This window comes from Monodon monoceros, unplaced genomic scaffold (assembly GCF_005190385.1).
Source record: "Monodon monoceros isolate NGI ecotype Baffin Bay Population unplaced genomic scaffold, NGI_Narwhal_1 Super_Scaffold_16, whole genome shotgun sequence".
Taxonomy (NCBI): domain Eukaryota; kingdom Metazoa; phylum Chordata; class Mammalia; order Artiodactyla; family Monodontidae; genus Monodon; species Monodon monoceros.
Window position 1 is genome coordinate 77693396 of NW_021703772.1, and position 16632 is coordinate 77710027.

At 43.9% G+C, this 16632-nt stretch overlaps 1 protein-coding gene across 3 annotated transcripts in view; it reads right to left on the bottom strand.

Moving 5' to 3' along the window:
* The window catches only part of FMNL2 (formin like 2), a 304567-nt gene that overhangs the window by 11391 nt on the left and 276544 nt on the right, over nucleotides 1-16632 (bottom strand). For all 3 annotated transcript variants that reach the window (XM_029225790.1, XM_029225791.1, XM_029225792.1), the window contains exons 13-22: nucleotides 16467-16568; nucleotides 14462-14774; nucleotides 13920-14123; nucleotides 8767-8891; nucleotides 7925-8127; nucleotides 6255-6489; nucleotides 5115-5183; nucleotides 4914-4994; nucleotides 3468-3597; nucleotides 972-1135 (exon numbers count right to left, since the gene is read on the bottom strand). In XM_029225790.1, the coding sequence (XP_029081623.1) occupies nucleotides 972-1135; nucleotides 3468-3597; nucleotides 4914-4994; nucleotides 5115-5183; nucleotides 6255-6489; nucleotides 7925-8127; nucleotides 8767-8891; nucleotides 13920-14123; nucleotides 14462-14774; nucleotides 16467-16568 (1626 nt within the window). The remainder of the gene's footprint in view (nucleotides 1-971; nucleotides 1136-3467; nucleotides 3598-4913; nucleotides 4995-5114; nucleotides 5184-6254; nucleotides 6490-7924; nucleotides 8128-8766; nucleotides 8892-13919; nucleotides 14124-14461; nucleotides 14775-16466; nucleotides 16569-16632) is intronic.

Below are 16632 nucleotides of genomic sequence, written 5' to 3' on the forward strand. Positions count from 1 at the left end.
ACACACACACACACACACACACACACACACACACACACACACACACACACACGAGGAACTACTCCTTTCAAGAGCGTCCTAAAGCCATGGGAAGACTCCTTAAAGCCAACCAGGTTAGAAGGGACCTTAGAAGTTTGCTCAGACTCTAGATCCCAGCTCACTGCTTCAGCGCTCCTTACCATAGCCACTCACTCACTCAAGTCTCTGCTTGAACCTTCCCGGGACACAAGGAAGCCAGCCTCACAAGGGAACCATCCCACCACGTCTGCTTCCTGAGTTCCCACAACCCTCTGCCTTCCCTTCTGGTGTACAGTCCATTCTGGCTGCTTCTCAGGTGTGTAAACTTGACCCCCAGTGTGGTATAAGATTTCAAGGTCAAGGACTCCTGGAACCCAACACACTGGGGAACACTGCTGTGCTGAGCACAGGCCTACCACACGTTGGTTGAAGTGAACACAGGACCCACGATAAAGGGAGCCTAGGAGTGGTAGGGGAGGGGGCGGGGAGGGCCTCTAGAGAAAAGGGTGAAGACCTCAAATTAGAAGAGACAATGAGAGCACAGGGGCATCTCCAGGTACAAAATGCAGAAAGATCCCCATCCCCCTTAATAACAGCTACATAAGAAATCTACCCTATGGGGCTTCCCTGGTGGTGCAGTGGTTGAGGGTCCACCTGCCGATGCAGGGAACACGGGTCGTGCCCCGGTCTGGGAAGATCCCACATGCCGCAGAGCGGCTGGGCCCGTGAGCCATGGCCGCTGAGCCTGCGCGTCCGGAGCCTGTGCTCCGCAACGGGAGAGGCCACAACAGTGAGAAGCCTGCGTACCGCAAAAAAAATTAAAAAAAGAAATCTACCCTCAGCAGACAGAGGACAACTCCCCCTCCGCCCCCAGAGCCAGGGCCAGCACCCCAGGTGGCTTTAACGGATCCAATCCCTTCTTCTTCATGGGTGTTGGGGGCACAGACACTCACCTGTGCAATCTTGGCATCATCCTGCAGCTTCTTCAGCTTTCCCTCATTGTTGAGGATGAACTCCTTCAGCAGTGTGTTGTGGTCATGCATGGTGTACTCCCTCTTGGTCAAGTCCATGCCCCTCTGCAGCTCCTTGACGTCCAGTAAAACATTCTCAAGGGAGACTGAAGTAGAGAAAGCAATGTCCCCGTGACTTCAGCCGGGAAAGTCAAAACCACAGTGAGTCTAGCTGATGAGCAAAGTTCTCAGTGGGTTTCTAGGGTTACGCAAGGCCCTTAGATCTAGTCTCTGGCCTTCAGTGCAGAGATCCTTTAATAGGAATAATTTACTAAGTGCTCACCATCAAGCACTGCATTAAATCCTTTACATGCACTAATTCAGTTGCACCACTAGTCCATGCTGCCAACGAGGAAAAGCAACACAAAGAGGTTATGTGGGCTGCCCTAGGTGACACAGCTAGGAAGTGACAGAGATGGAGTTTGGATAACCAGCACGGATCCCAAATCCTGTGCTTGTTCCCAACTATTCCATTTCTCTTACTGGAGATGATAACCTATTGGTTGGCCTGTAGGGTTAGAGGTTCCTTAACTGACAGGCCCAAGAGCTTATCCTCTACCTGACTCTTTGAACTCCTCTGCATTTCTGTGGCTCTCCAGCAGGGGGTAGCATTTTACCTATTGAATTTTTAGCTGTACTGTCCACAGGGACCCAAAGCAACTCTGACCAGCTTCTTTTTGCTAAACAACCCTTCTGTGCGTCAGAAGGGGTTATTAGCACAAACCTTTCCATCTGCAGTGCGGCCACCCACCCAGAGTGGATTCACTCCTGCAGCCTCCTGCAGGAGGTCTGGGCGCCACCTCTGGCTCCCCACTGCCTGACGCAGCTCTGCACATGGATGGATTACGGAATAATGTAGCATGCTTTTCCCTCACTAGACCCACACTGTTATTCATCTTTGACTCCTCAGTGCTTAGGCCTGTGCCAAGTACAAAGCAGGAACTCAGAAAGGTTCACTGGATAAAGGAAGGATTGAGTAAATAATTGAGTGAAGGGATATGGAATCCATGTCAGCACACCTGGGCCCCAGAGTGAGAATACAGAAAACAAGTCAGCCAGAGAGCACCTCAATCTCCCCGTTTTCCTCCACTGACTTTTCTGAAATGACACTTTAGGGGAATCTCATTCGGGCCAAACAAAATGTGCTATAGGAAAATTTTTTTAACTTTTTTTCTTAATTAGAATGGTGATGCTAAAGAACCCCTCATTTAGACAAAGGGAAACTTGAAAGGAGGAAGACCACTCTACCAGAAGAGAAATCCTGGTAACTGCCTAAGTAAGCCCCGAGCCCTCAGTAGGTCTGGCACGGCCTGCGCTGCACAGTCCTCTGTGGTCAAAATATCATTTCCTCCTGCCTCTCAGCCTCCTCTAGGGCTTCAGCAGCGTCTATCCCAGTAACAGGGCATCATCTCATTCATTAATTCACTCATTCATTTGTTCCCAACCATCAATTTGCCAGGAGCTAAGGAAATTATAAAGATAAATAAAATGATTATACCCCTACATGAACAGGTTGCAGTGGACATGCAAAATGTTGTGATAAAATTTATTATATCTTGTATGAGAGGCTTGTATGGAATGCTCTTGAGTAAGAACACAGAAGCAGCAGCCATCTACTCTGAGGAAGGCAGAGAAAGCCTTGCCCTCGGAGATTCAATTCGCTAAGTCTGGGGTAGGTCTCAGGAATACAAATTTACAATAAACACTGGCTGCTTAAGATCATCATTTGAGAATCACAGCCTGTATCCAACTCCGAGGTCAATCTGCATCTTGTTCCTTTTTCTGGGCTAATGTTCTTTTGAGAGGATGTGGTACACTGGACAACATACCATATGAGAAGACTATCTGAGTTCAAGTTCTGTTTCTATCGTTTTCTACCCATGTGACCTTGCGCAAGGCATTTAATCTATAAAAATGTCACTTTTTTTCATCTGTAACAGTACAGCCCAACTATCTCAGAGCAGCCGATGATTTAAACGAGAAAATGTATAACTGTCATAGCAAAGTAACAACCAAGAAGTACTGATAATTTAACTTGTGCTCAGGCTAAACACAAAATGTTTAGAACGGCCACACCTGAGCAAATGGGACAGCACAAAATCTAATTCAAGTGTTTGTTGGGGGGGGGCGAGTCTCAGAGTCTCTCCTTTCAAATGACAGCAACAGAATAAAAAGGGCAACAGATGGAAGAGGGAAGGCACATGATGCCCAAAGACCTGGATCTTTATAAAGAGAACACTGTCCTCTTCACGTCCATGTTTGTTATTGCTCCCAGGTGCGGGCAACACCAGAGGCGACGTGTTTCAGCTCAGAGCCTCTGACGTTTTAGCCTCCCCTTTGTAGAGGGGTTCTGAAGAGTGTTGTTTAAGCAGGGAAGGGTTCCCCCATGATTCAAGGCATTCATACCCAAGAGTAACATTAAGAGCTGAAATCAAGTACCTGAGGCAGCTTTCTCCACATAATGAAGCTCATTATAAAATAGGGACACTTGGTGGTATTTTTCTTTTACGACATTGGATATATAGTGCAACAGTGTTTGCTTTCGGTCCGTTGACTTTGTATCTAAGAGCTGAAAACCAAAGGGGATGAGGGTTAGAGTAACAGATGATGGGAGAGTTACCTGCCAGATGATGCTCCCCCGCTCAGAATAAATACCTGACCACAGGTGCCCCAAAGCGGAGAGAAAACATTCCTACAGGAGAGTCAGCTTTGTTCTCGGGTGAACCAGCCCATGGATTATTAAGTGACAAGAGGACTTCCTGACCAGGGGACACGCTCAACTTTAGGGACGACTCTAAGCATGAGAGCGTCTCTCCTCACGTGAACTCCCCGCCCCCACCTGCTCCACCACCTCCCTGGCTTACAAGCAGGGAGACTCCAGTTTCAGTGCTCTCCCAAGTGAAGGCCAGAGTAGGAAGTGAGGCTGGAGCCGGGAGTGTGCATAGGTGTGCACAGGTACACCTATGCCATAGTCCTCACATCTGCTCAGCCCCACTTACTCCCCAACTCAAAGCAGATGTGCTTAACGTACGTACCATGGCCTTCTGGGGCCCAGAGCTGTGACTAACTAGACAGTCCCTATCAAATAACCATGTCCCCCCACACCTGGGGCTGGGGACTCCAACCACTGCCCAACCTGCTCCCGTGGAAGCCACGTCTGCCAGTGCAGCCCAGGTGACAGGGCTCCATGGAGCATTCTCTCTAGTCCTGTTCCTAAGTCAGGTGACTCTGAAAAGCAGAGCACCCTTCTTCATCCAGGAAAAAAAAAAAAAAAAAATTTTTTTAGAAAACACAGAAAAGTATAAAGAAGCAGCTCAAAAAACCTTCCTAATTCCACTCAACCTCTCTGTTAATATCTTAATCTACTTCCATTCGGGGTTTTTTTCTCCATATTTTACCTAGTTAAAAATCAAACTGTACAGACAATTTATACCCTGCTTTCTTTCCTAAACACAAAATTACCTATTCCTTTGAAAACTCTTCACAAATATTCTAACAGTTGAAGAATAGTTCACCGTATTAACTATCATTATAGCATATGTAATCATTTCCCCAAATGTTGAATCTTTACACTGTTGCTAATTATTTGCAATTATAAATAAAATATAGCACCCATAATTCAGACTCCTGAGGAAAGATTCCTAGAAATGGAAATATTGGGTCAAAAGGTATGAGTATTTTTAAGGTTCGAAGTGCTTGCTGCCATATGGCGTTCCAGAAAATTTGTACCCACTGCTCCGCCCACTAGCAGAGAATCTTCATCAAAACATCCCACCCCACTTCCAAGAGCAGACTCTCTCTGCTCCAGGGCTTAATCTTTGCCAGCTGTTTTGTCTCTCATATAGCTCTTGTACTTCTTTTAAACTCTGAAGTTTAAAAACTCACCAGATCTAAACTCTGAAGTTTAAATCCATAAACTGCTCCTCGTTTACTGCTATTCATATAGTTGCCAAGGGCCAAGATGATCTGCAAAGAAAGAGAGAAAAGAGAAGTCCATCGGTACAGCATCCCAGGCATTCCCAGGCTGAGGAATGCAGCTGACAAGTCAGCTCTTCCATACACGTATAAGAGGAAAACTTCACTTGCCTCCAGAATTTTCTTGAGTTTTTGGGACGACTTTATAGAGACAGATGCTGCTATAATTGAGTGCAGTTGCTAGATTCCAGTCAAAGGAAAGGGGGGGGGGGAAAAAAGACATGTTAAAAATGGGAAACTCTGATTGAAAACTAAAACTTTAATACAGAAGAAAACAGACCTGCATTTAGAACTTAAAGCCTTAATGCTGAGATTCTATTTTTTCCTAAACATAACAATTTTAAGTTGTCCTGCTAGGTCTTAGGTAACTAGAGCATTACGTGTAAGCTCTTCTCTAAATAGAAAGTATTATCAGAACTAGCTTATCATAAAATCTGTAAGCAATGAGACTTAAGTCAGGAGTCAACAGCGTCTTCCAGGAGAACTCAATAGCCTGCCCACCATCTCTAACCATGTAATACAATTCATATTTTTAAATCAGTGGAGCTAGCCAAGAACAAAAACAAAACAAAACAGCAAAGAAATATAATCACCATGCAGAAGTTCTCAGAACATATTTTGGACACACATGCTACTATAATCAGTAATTAACAAACATTTATTTAGAAATAGAACTGGGAAAGAACTATTTATGATATTCGTAAGTCTCTACCAGATTAACACAAAGGAACAAGCGATGGTTAGCTATTATTTCTACGTCACCACAGTGCACTGTAACAAACTTCCAAGGAAGAAGACCCCCATGGCAAATTTAACGCTTCCTATGAAAGTCAATAAGCCTGTTCACTAAAGATATGAGATGGTTTTCAGAAATGAAGTTAAATTTTCAGTCTTGGTAACCCAGCCAGAGGACTGGTACCTTGAGGAGGGGACCAAATTTGAGAAAATTATTCTCCTTGTCCTCTGTATTGAGGTGTTCTTTAAAATCCAAAGGATATCTGTAGACACAGGAAATGGCATTCTCTAGGGAGAAGAGCAATATGGAATGGGGAAATTCACCGTTTTCAATTTTACTTGGCATACACAATGAGAAAAAGAGGGTAAAAATAAAAATGCCATGTCGAAAGTTCTGGGAAGAAGTCTTAGAGCCCATGACATTAAGTACAATTCTGGGAGAAAGTTAAAAGAAAAAAAAACAAAACAAATGCTATCTGTTTGGACCCCTTCCCTTGCCAGAGTTGGTCCACTCACAGGAGTCAGCATCTGAATGCTTTCGGCAAAGTTCCCAATGAAGGCCATGATGGTCATCTTCTGCATGAGCCTCTCAATTTTACTGAACTGCATCATGAACCGGTCTTCATCTGACAAGTTTTCCAGGGGCTTCCTTTCCCGCTCATAGAGCCGCAGCACTTTCACCTCATTCTCAGTTGGCAAGAACCTCATCAAACACTCTACAAAGTCTACAGGCAATGTCTTCAAGTCAAATCTGAAGACAGAGGTGGACATGTCAGTATTAAAGAGAAAACCTCCTCCCCTCTCAGCCACACCTCCACCTGGTCCAGATCATGAACCACCATGTCGATGAGTTGATGCCTACAGCTGGACGATGTCTACAGATGTGAACATGCCCCTTGGTGCTGGCTCCTGACTGTGCATCAAGCACGTTCACTGGTCCTTCCTGGAAACCTGGACCTTATCACAACTGCCATGCTCAGTTTTTAGGCTATTAGTATAGCTCTAAGCCTCTAGACATCAATAGTAAATGACAGCAGGTAGAAGCAAAAGGAAAGCTGAAGTATCTGGTGGTTAAGTGGTTCAAGGACATGTTTTTTTAGGCCTGTGAAGTACTGCTAATTAAGGAGATATAATATTATATACACACAATTACAGAATATCTGATGAACTCTGTAAAATATTTCAATTAAACCAGTAAGTCTGGGATATTTTTTCTCCTTTAGAAAAAAATGCATCAAAATGCCTGTACTATATGGATGCTTTGGCTTAAATGCATACATCCCTTGAGGGAATACTCAGTCTTTGTGGACCTATACTCCATCTGAACTAAAGAAGTACTTGCTACAGTCTCTATTCTATTCTCTGGACAATCTTTGTTCAGCAATAGAATTACACTTAATCATCATGACAAACAAGATATGTGAAGATTAAAAACCAGAATTCATATCAGGTTGCAACACTAGAAATCAGAACAGATGATAGGGTGCACTAAACTACTGGCTTATGATCCCGGCTGAGGACATGAAACTGGAACAAATGATTTCTCAGTGTCTTTTACTCCCCTAAGAATCTCTGATCTCATAAAATTTATGAAATACCAATTAATGATGAATTAGTTCCTAAAACATCTAATAACATCCTTATCATATTTGAACGTCACCATGACTCAAAGAGTAGAAAGATTCTTCTAACAGAAGAGTAAATAAAATCAATGCCTTCTCTGCAGTTCAAGGATTAAAAAAAGAACTAAACTTGCTTTAAGATGCCCTGAAAGGGCTAAGGAGCAACAGAAATCACATTCCTATTGTTATGAGTTAAGACAAGCCTCTGTCTCCTATTTGCATCTGGCATTGAGTTGAATCATTCCACAAATGCCATCAAATTTGTACTCAGTGAATCTGGATAAAATTCAGACACTCCACAGAAAACTGGTATTTTCTCCCTTTTCTCAGCATCTGCAATACTTCTCTCAACTTTCCTTTTATGTAAGCATTGCTGCAGGCATATGTAAGAGAACAGACCAAGATAATAAACGATGTCAGGATCCAGTTGTTATTCTTCTAAAACAATTAATTACTCATTCTAATATAGCACCCCCGAAGGTCATTTCTGGTCCACCTCTTCAGCGTTACCATTTTCATTCTAAATTTACTAGGATAAAATCTTTCAGAATGCCCTGAACTTACACATGAATAGCTTTACATATTTCATCCGCGGTCTTTCCAGCTTTCCTTAAAGTTATGGCAAGATTTTTAGCCCTATTTGCTTCTAGTAATGTCACTTTGTTTGATCCCTTCTGCGTTATCTTCTGTTTGCTTGAAGAAAGATCAATGGCAGGACCTTGGGCTTTTGTCTTAAATATTTCTTCAAATTCATCTACATTTAAGTCCTGGGTTGGAGAGGAATGAAATAGGCAAATTAGATTATACTTAAAAATGAAGTCAGGAAGCCACCATTTAGACAGTTTCTTAAGCATCAAAGAAGTTACTTTTTCTACTAAGTACTGATACTTGTCTTGGGCCATGGCTTGCTCTATTTCTCTATTTGTGTTAGTGTTGTGTGACTTATGCCACATATACAGACAAAAATGTCTAAAGTAGACAACTGTTTCCAGCCAGTTAACTCAATTGCCTTTCAATTACTGCCTCGTAGGGATGGCCAGCACAGACTAAAACTATCCACCAAACCAGCTAGTAGGCGTGATTATTGAGTCCTTTTTCACTTATAGTTCAATAAAGGGTTTTTATGCCCCTTTATAAATTAAGGGCAGAGATTGTGTCAGATGTACATTTTGTGACATACAGTGAAAGATGTTCAAAACTATTCCATTTTAATGTATAATACGTTTTTAAACGTAGTTTTAGAACCACCTTACAAAATAGCATCCAATTTTATTCTCCTTTTCTTCTTTACATCAAGACACTTAAAACACTAGCTTTTATTGCAGAAACTTTCAGGTTAACACAGCACCCATTCTGGCTTTGCTGCACAGAGAGGGCCCCTTGTTTCTAACCCATGAGAAAGATACCTCCAGAATTCGCTCATCATCAATTTCGTTGAAGACTGTGCCATTGATCTGATTTGGCTTCAGGGCAACCCAGTTAAAAACTGGCATTCTGAATTTCGTCTTGATTGGCTTCTTAATTTTCACAGCTACAGAGGTCAGAGAGAATAAAATTAAGATTCCACCAAAACCCTCGAGAACAATCCGACAACAGTCCTTGCAGATGACACTCTAACACTGGAGGAAGGCTGGCAAGAGGTGGCCAGGTGTTTTAAAATATGGAAAACATCAGGCAACACTGTGGCCAGGGCAACTTGAGGTCATCATTTGATACAACAGTGTGTTACAGTTGCCTAAGAGCTGGGGTTCTGCTTTTATTTTTTTAATGCAGGCAACTGGGTGGTTGAAATACAGTCACAGTGTCAGGACAATGCTTAGGACAAATAAAGAGTTGGGGAATAAAAATTATTCTTTATATTATTAGATAGCAGAGAGGGCAAATACTCTGTGTCACTTAGTTTGACACTGGTGAATGTGAAGTCGCATTCTGACATCCTGAATTTCTGGCTCTCAACACACATTTCCAAAACAAATCTTCAAAGATGATCAGAGGCTGCAGACAGTGTCTGCTTAAACCTCCAGGAATGAAATGTCAAGGAGGCTGACTTCCAGCCAGAGCAAGACACTCCTGTGGATGATTTCAATAATGGGGATGATATTGGCTGTTGAGAGTTATTCCAAACAGACTAAGGGCCACAAATGGCCCAAAACAGAATGTTTAAGAAGACAAAAGGGGTACTTAGAAATCTGGGTTTGTATTGCTTTCTGGAGAAGGGCCACAGTCCCCTCCCCCTCTCTTTTAAGTGCAACCTCTCCCCAGGAATCAGCTACTACTGCAACTAGAAGGTAAGAATGCACCCATTAAAAATACTGAAAACCTCTTAATAGAGAGGAAGGGTCCCACCTTTGAGGGGATGGGGGTGGGGGGGAGTGCCACCTCCTCTTACTTTGGGGAAATGAGCTAAAAAAGGCAATCCACTAAAAATTCCATTAATTAACTGCACACCATAAAGAAGTCTTCCCAAACCAATTAGCTATAAATATTCACCATCTTAAGTCTGTCTCAGGGATGCCCACCACCCTATTTGGGAAGGGAGGGAGAAGAAATTCAATGCAGAACAAAAGAAATGGAACACACAACTGGGCTTTTACCTGGCTGCCTGCCTTACTGAAAAAACGGAGAAAGACAGTGCCTCTCGTTCCTCCAGAGTTACAAAGGCCACGTAAACAGCGGCAATGTCATCTGACAAATCCACACAGAAGCATGCAGGAACACAGAAACAGAGCTTTTGCCAAAACAGGCCTTCCACCACCAAATGTGACACTTTACTCTCTACTACCCAATAGTGTCCATTTCTGTCCTTGCTACCCAGAAAAGCCCATGTCCTCCAGGGGACAAAGGACCAGACCTTCCTCTAGTCTGGCACTTCTGCAGAGTTGAGGGAGAAGAGGTGGACGGGAGTGGGGGTGACAGGTCAGCGCCATCCGGTTCCATCATCCCTCCACAGACAACGCAGGCCTCAGGACACTCCCTACAAGCAACTCCCTGTGCAGCCACCCTACTTTTAACTCTTTAAGCAAGATTAGGTATAAGCCTGAGATCAGAGCACAGGCCAAAAAGTTCTCTTCTGAAAGGCTGCCCTGACTCTGACTGGGGAGTTGGGGGGCTGGGTTAGCAGAGGCGGGGTCTATAGGTGACCACGATACGCACCATGTTCCCAGTGTTCAAGCTACAGGAAGTGGCTCTGCGTGGGGTGGGTGTTCTGTGGAGAGAACCGATCACCAGAGGAAGGGGACTAGGAAAGCAGCTTTCCCTTGTTCTGGGGAGGAGCCTTCCTCTCTCCCTCAGGATAAATCTAAAATCCTTCTACGGACTTCCCTGGCGGTGGTCCAGTGGTTAAGACTCTGCGCTCCCAATACAGGGGGCACGGGTTCGATCCCTGGTTGGAGAACTAAGATCCCACACGCCACGGCACATGGCCAAAACCAAACAAACAAAATTTTAAAAACCCCTAAAATCCTTCTAGAGTTGAGGCCTTAGATCCAACTTTTAAAACTAAACTAAAAAACATTCCTTTCCCCAGGGAGAAAGGAACAAGGCACCTGAAACCCAGGATGCCTGCTTAAAGGGCCATAACCTCTTCTACAGGTTCAACTAAAACATGTGGGCAACCCTGGAATCACAGCAGCCAGCCAGCACCACACCTCCCCGCAGACACAGAGCAAATGCAATGGCTCAATGGGAGATGGGGTGGAGATGTCAAGGCACAGCGTGACCCACAGGAACACAGGGCAGACACTCAACACACTCAGGGAGGAGCAACCTACAGAAAAGCTTGATTGGCCCGTCTTTTGTGGAAGCAGAAAGAACAAAGAAAATACAAAAGAAAAATTAGATACGGTTAGCGTTCAGCGGCTCAGCAGTCCACACACTCTTAGCGGAGAAGTCCATGCTTCTGGGACACATTTCACAAGGCAGCACAGAGCCAAAAATTCATTTCCATTCAGACCTGCCTTAAAGATGCCCTTATTATTTTATTTTAAAAAATAACTCTTTTTTAGAAAAGGGGGAAAAATGATTTCATTATATAGTGCTGCCTAAGAGCCATATTGACCTGTGCTAGGTATTCCATAAGACATAAACAAGTTTTTTTAATGAAAAAATGATCAGCTGAAGTCCCAATTCTCACTGCGAAGTTCCAAAGCATAGTCTTCCGAAGAGAAACAGCAAAGGTTACAGACTACCCAGGGGTCTGTCATTGATGACCTGACCGGGGAATGGGAACCAGGTTGGTCTAACAGATTTGAGGAGGTATGCCTTATACTTCAAATGCACATTTCACACTACTAACATATTCTGTATAAAATGCAAAGAAAAGCCCACAAGATAAACTCAGGGGACCTCCTCCTGGTCCCCTGACTTGGTCACCAAGAAGACACTTGCTCATTGCCTGCTGAAGAGATAAGACATCCAGTTGCCTGTGGATCTAGGGGTCTAGTGATGTCACAGGTTTTTGGCTTCCTGGGGGGCCCCTGGCATATTATCTCAGCTGTCTCTTGGCTCTATGGGGACATCCTGATGCTGTCTGGCCTCTTGGTTCCAGAGAGAGAGTGTTACTGAATACACTGGCAAAACATCTCATAAAATGGGTTACAACCACTAAGTATTAACAGCCGAATTAAGGATGAGTAATGAAAAGAGATTAAAGGCCTTGTAGAAACTACCTGATCTCAAGCTATCAAAGACTCGTAAGGATTTTATAATCCTTATGTCTTGTAAAACACAACATCTTGTAATTGTTTAATGGATGCTTATGGCACTGAAGAGGAGTTTCTTCAGTCCCACATACAGTCCTTCAAATTGCATAAGACACAAAGGGGACAACTTCCAAATGTAGAAATCCTGAAGGGAGCAGTGAGGGATCAGCTGAACAGAGCTTCACACTGTAAAACTGAGGCAATCATTGGAGCCAACAAATTATAAAGATTAAGTAGGAGGAAGAACCCACGCAAAAAATTTAACGAGAGAGGCCAAGACTTGTTCAGAAGGGAGTCCTGGACGTGCACATCTGAGACTCTTGGCTCTTCCCTCCGCCAAGGCAGTTCTGAGGTCCAAGTCGGAGCCCAGGTGAAGGGAAGTAGAGGCCGTATCGCACACTAGGTTTTGTCAGACAGAAAGGAAGCAGGACCAAAGGAGAGACACGCTCATGGTGAGCGCTTCTGGGAGGCTACAGGGAAAGCCTCATCAGTGGGCCCAGGTGCACATGGCAATGACACTATCACTGAAAACAGCCTGTTGATGTAACAGATTCCTGGGGCTCCTTAAGAGGTTTTCTGTTTGTTTACGTTTCAAAATCCAACAGTTTCATGATGACGCTCCTTTAACTTTTGTCCTTCAGAAGCAATAAAACTTCTAGAAGAAAGTGGTAGACGAGGGAGACCTTGAAAGGTCGAAGTAAGTCATTGGTTTACTGCCAACACGACTTTGAACAGGCATCTTGTTTGACAGTTTTATAGGAGCTGGGGTGGAAGTAAACACCACAGATCTGATGTGGAACATGTTTGTTACAGGTGGTTTATTGGTGTCGAAAAGGGCTTCAGTCACCAGGATAAATTAGTCCTAATGACTGGTAAAGCTGTTGATGGGATGGGCACGCTAAGAGATGGAGACTGGGAGATCGTTTACAGCTGAGACCATCATTTACACTCAGGGCAAAAGGCTCTGAAAACCACTGCAGCCTTGGAAATGAGACCATTATTGTGCTAGTTCATCAGAAATAAGAGACCTCATGAAGGGACTGAAATGGTTGAGGAAGCAGAATTATCTGACGTCACAGGAACGGCTTGGCAAAGCTCAGAGCAATTCCAAACGCCAGGGGAACACTTGTGACTGGGAAAATGGCTTGCGGTATTTTAGAAAAGAGTAAAAATTTACTTCTGTGAGTCAAAAATAAGAACTTATATTTCAAGACATTAGAGCAACTCTCTCCCTCTCATCCACACCCGCCCCGTTTTATTTCTGGTGAGGGAGGGATGCCGCATTCTATCCTGGGCAGTGGAGCATTTCAAGGCAAGAAGGTACTGCTGGTGGTAACGCCTCCCTTTGAAGCTTAATTCCACTGTAGTGAATTGTGATGCCCTCAAATGCTCGGAAGAAATGCCTGGAAGCCTACATCAAGCAATTAACACAGAGAGGCATTTTCCCCTTTTATAGATGCCATCGAAAATAGCCTCAAAGAAAACAGCCATAAGCACTGAAAGCACGCTATGTCAGAGCTTGGACTGTCATGTTTGCTGAACCCATGAAAAGGCACTGACCCCTAAGGAGGTAACCTGTCTCTCTTCCCTTCTCTAGATGGGGAGAGAAAAGGTAGGAAAACGGTGTGAGATCAGAACTTCCTGTCAGGGAAAGAGGGACAAAGGCTACTGAAAGAAAAATGCCTCCTGTGCACAATTTCCCCTTTACTGGCTGCATTAGCAGGAATGTTCTTATATTAAGAGGAGACACATGTGATTTTGCAAGAGACCTGGACTTTGAAAGAATGGCCTGGACCCTCTAGAGGTCAGACAATTGAGTATTTGTATTAAATATCTGGGTCTTAAATCTGCACTCTTACCTGCTAATCCTGAGTTGAAAACCACTGTGGGTGAAGACGTCCCGGGCAGCGGGGGTGCAGAGGGAGGAGGGGGGGGCAAAGGGGGAGCCGGCACAGTCTCAGCTGCAGGACCCGGGAGAGGAGGCGGGGGCGGAGGGGGAGGCGGGGGAGGGGGAGGGGGAGGTGGGGGAGGGGGCATAGGCGGCGTGGCTGGACCATTTCGCGCTAGCAAAAGAAAAGAAACAAATCGACTTTGAAAACAGGGGAACGGTTTTTCCTGCAATATGCCATGTGTACATAAAGGACCTGAAAACAAACACTGAGGAGGACAAAGGGTTTTTTCCCCAAAGACTACAAAAATGTCCTCGGTAACAAATGGGGAACATTCTGTGCCATGTGTGAAATGAAGACGTATACCCTTCATCTCAAAAGGTAAAAGTTCTTAGAATCAATCAATAAAAGAAATGCCAACAGAAACAGACAAAGGACATAGATGAACCGTAGGTAAAAGAAGTACAGATATCCCAATGCTCTACCTCAGCTCTCTCGTCAAGGCTTCCTACCTGCTTCAGGTGTGTCTGACAACAGAGGCAGTGGTGGGGGAGGAGGGGGCAAGGGTCCCGAGGCGGCGGCCCCCGTCACTGGCCCCACAAAGTCACCCACCGCCACTTCGGACCCCGTGGGCAACGTGCCAGAAGCCACGACCGGCAGGATGGCGATGTCCCCATCCCCTTTCTTCTGAATTTTAATGGTCCCTTGTTTCTCCAGCTCATGAATCTTTTTTTCTAGGGTAGACTGTCTTTGAATGGCTTCTTCTTTCTCTTTGACCATTTTCCTTAATGTGTGAACCTGGGTATTTGCATCTTTGTAGATTTCCTGCAAAAAAACCCATGGTCAAGAGTTGGTCTTCACGTGACATTCGTGCCTATTACCGTTAGATTGGCAAATTGAGGATAAATAACAGAAATAAAAAGGAAAAAAGAAAAAGGATACTTATTATACACACACACACACACACACACACACAGGAATTCTATGGAACTCAGCCAGAACTTATAAAGTCCCATTCGTTATCAATTGTTCACTGGTAATGCATGCAATACATTCTAGCAGTTGTTACTGTTGAGGTAATTCTTTCCATTAATAAATACAGCTAAGTCAGTTTTCCCCACAGGTGAAGAGGAACAGGGCAGAGATGACCCAAAAATAATTTTATAGCTGACTTTGGAATATTCTGAGGGTATTCTGGTGGTGCAGCATGTTTTCTTTTCACTTTTGTTAAAATTCATTTGTTACTCCTAGATACATACCAGCTAACAGTAGACAAAAGGTCCCTAAATCAGACTTGGACAGAAGTCAGACTGGGATTAAAAATCTGCCAATCATGGAATAATCCACTTATGAGTAACCAACGGCTAACTGTTTTGAATGGATTTCTCTGGCCTTCACAATGCCCCCTTGACCAAGCTCAGGACAGCAACTGTTGTAACGTTTTCCAAAACAGGCCAATGTTTCCCTCCACTAATTCCTTATTTCTGTCTAGGTTCTTCGCAGAAAACAAAGAAGTTACAATTTTCAATTCAAAGGCTGTCCTGGTTCCTTTTATAAGGGGTCCACAGAGGTTCCAGTGGAAGGATTTTATGGAACCCACTTGCTGGGCCTTACACACGTGATCTCTCACCACAAACCTCCAGCAGGTAGGGAAACATTCTTCACACCCTGTCTATTATTAATAATCTGAGAGTCTGAACTTGAATTGAGTCCATATGCTACAACTCTGTCTCGATGGAGTGCCAGAAAATAAATTTCCTAGAGTTAACTGTAGGACCTGTCAGAATATCAAGCAACACACACAGACATGATAACTATCACATAAAATGTGCCATATCATTAACGGTCGTGTAAAGGCAAGCCATTTGCCTAAAAGCCCTCCAGGCATTTTGGTGTTTTTATGTTCAAGCACATGGATGGCACTCCATAAATACCTGACCTGTAAGGTAAAACAATGCTAAAGCCAAACAAAATAGCTGGAATTATCTGATAATAAAATGGATTGATTTTGCTTTTGACTTTTTTCTTTCTCTCTCTCCTTTTTTTTTTTTTTTGGTGAATGCCAGTAGGTCTTGTCTATGTTGTGATTTCACCGTTTCCATGGCAACTACCAAATCTGGTTTCAAGCAGAAGCAAAGCAAAGAAATACAAAGAAGTCCAAGTCCTAAGAAAAATAAATAAGTGGCATGAATTAAATCCATGCTGTGTTTTTATTTCCAACCAAATGGGTGACCCACAGAATTCACTCAGACTCGTCCAGATGGGAAAATACTGTTGCTCCCAAAACCTGTGATAAGGAAGTAATGAAGCCCCAGCATTTGATTGCACACACATGTGAAGACATACGCTAACTATGTGTACTTTTCGTTTGAGTTTCACTTCTGAAATGGTTCCAGTAAATATGCCGCATCCGTGCCTCCCTCTACTGTGAACATATGCGGGTCCTATCTACTAGGCTAAAGCTACAGCGCATTCCCTGCAGTGCCCACCTGGTGTGGCTACCATCATCACACTTACCCGAACAACATCCAGCTCCTTGTTCCTCTGCATGAGCTGCTTTTCCAGTTCCACGATCTTGGACATGGCTTCATTCTCTGTGTCTTGCAGTTTTTCCGACAACTGTAAAGTTTTGAAAGGGAAGATGTGTCACAACAAAGGATCATTCTCATCAGGTCCTTGGTTT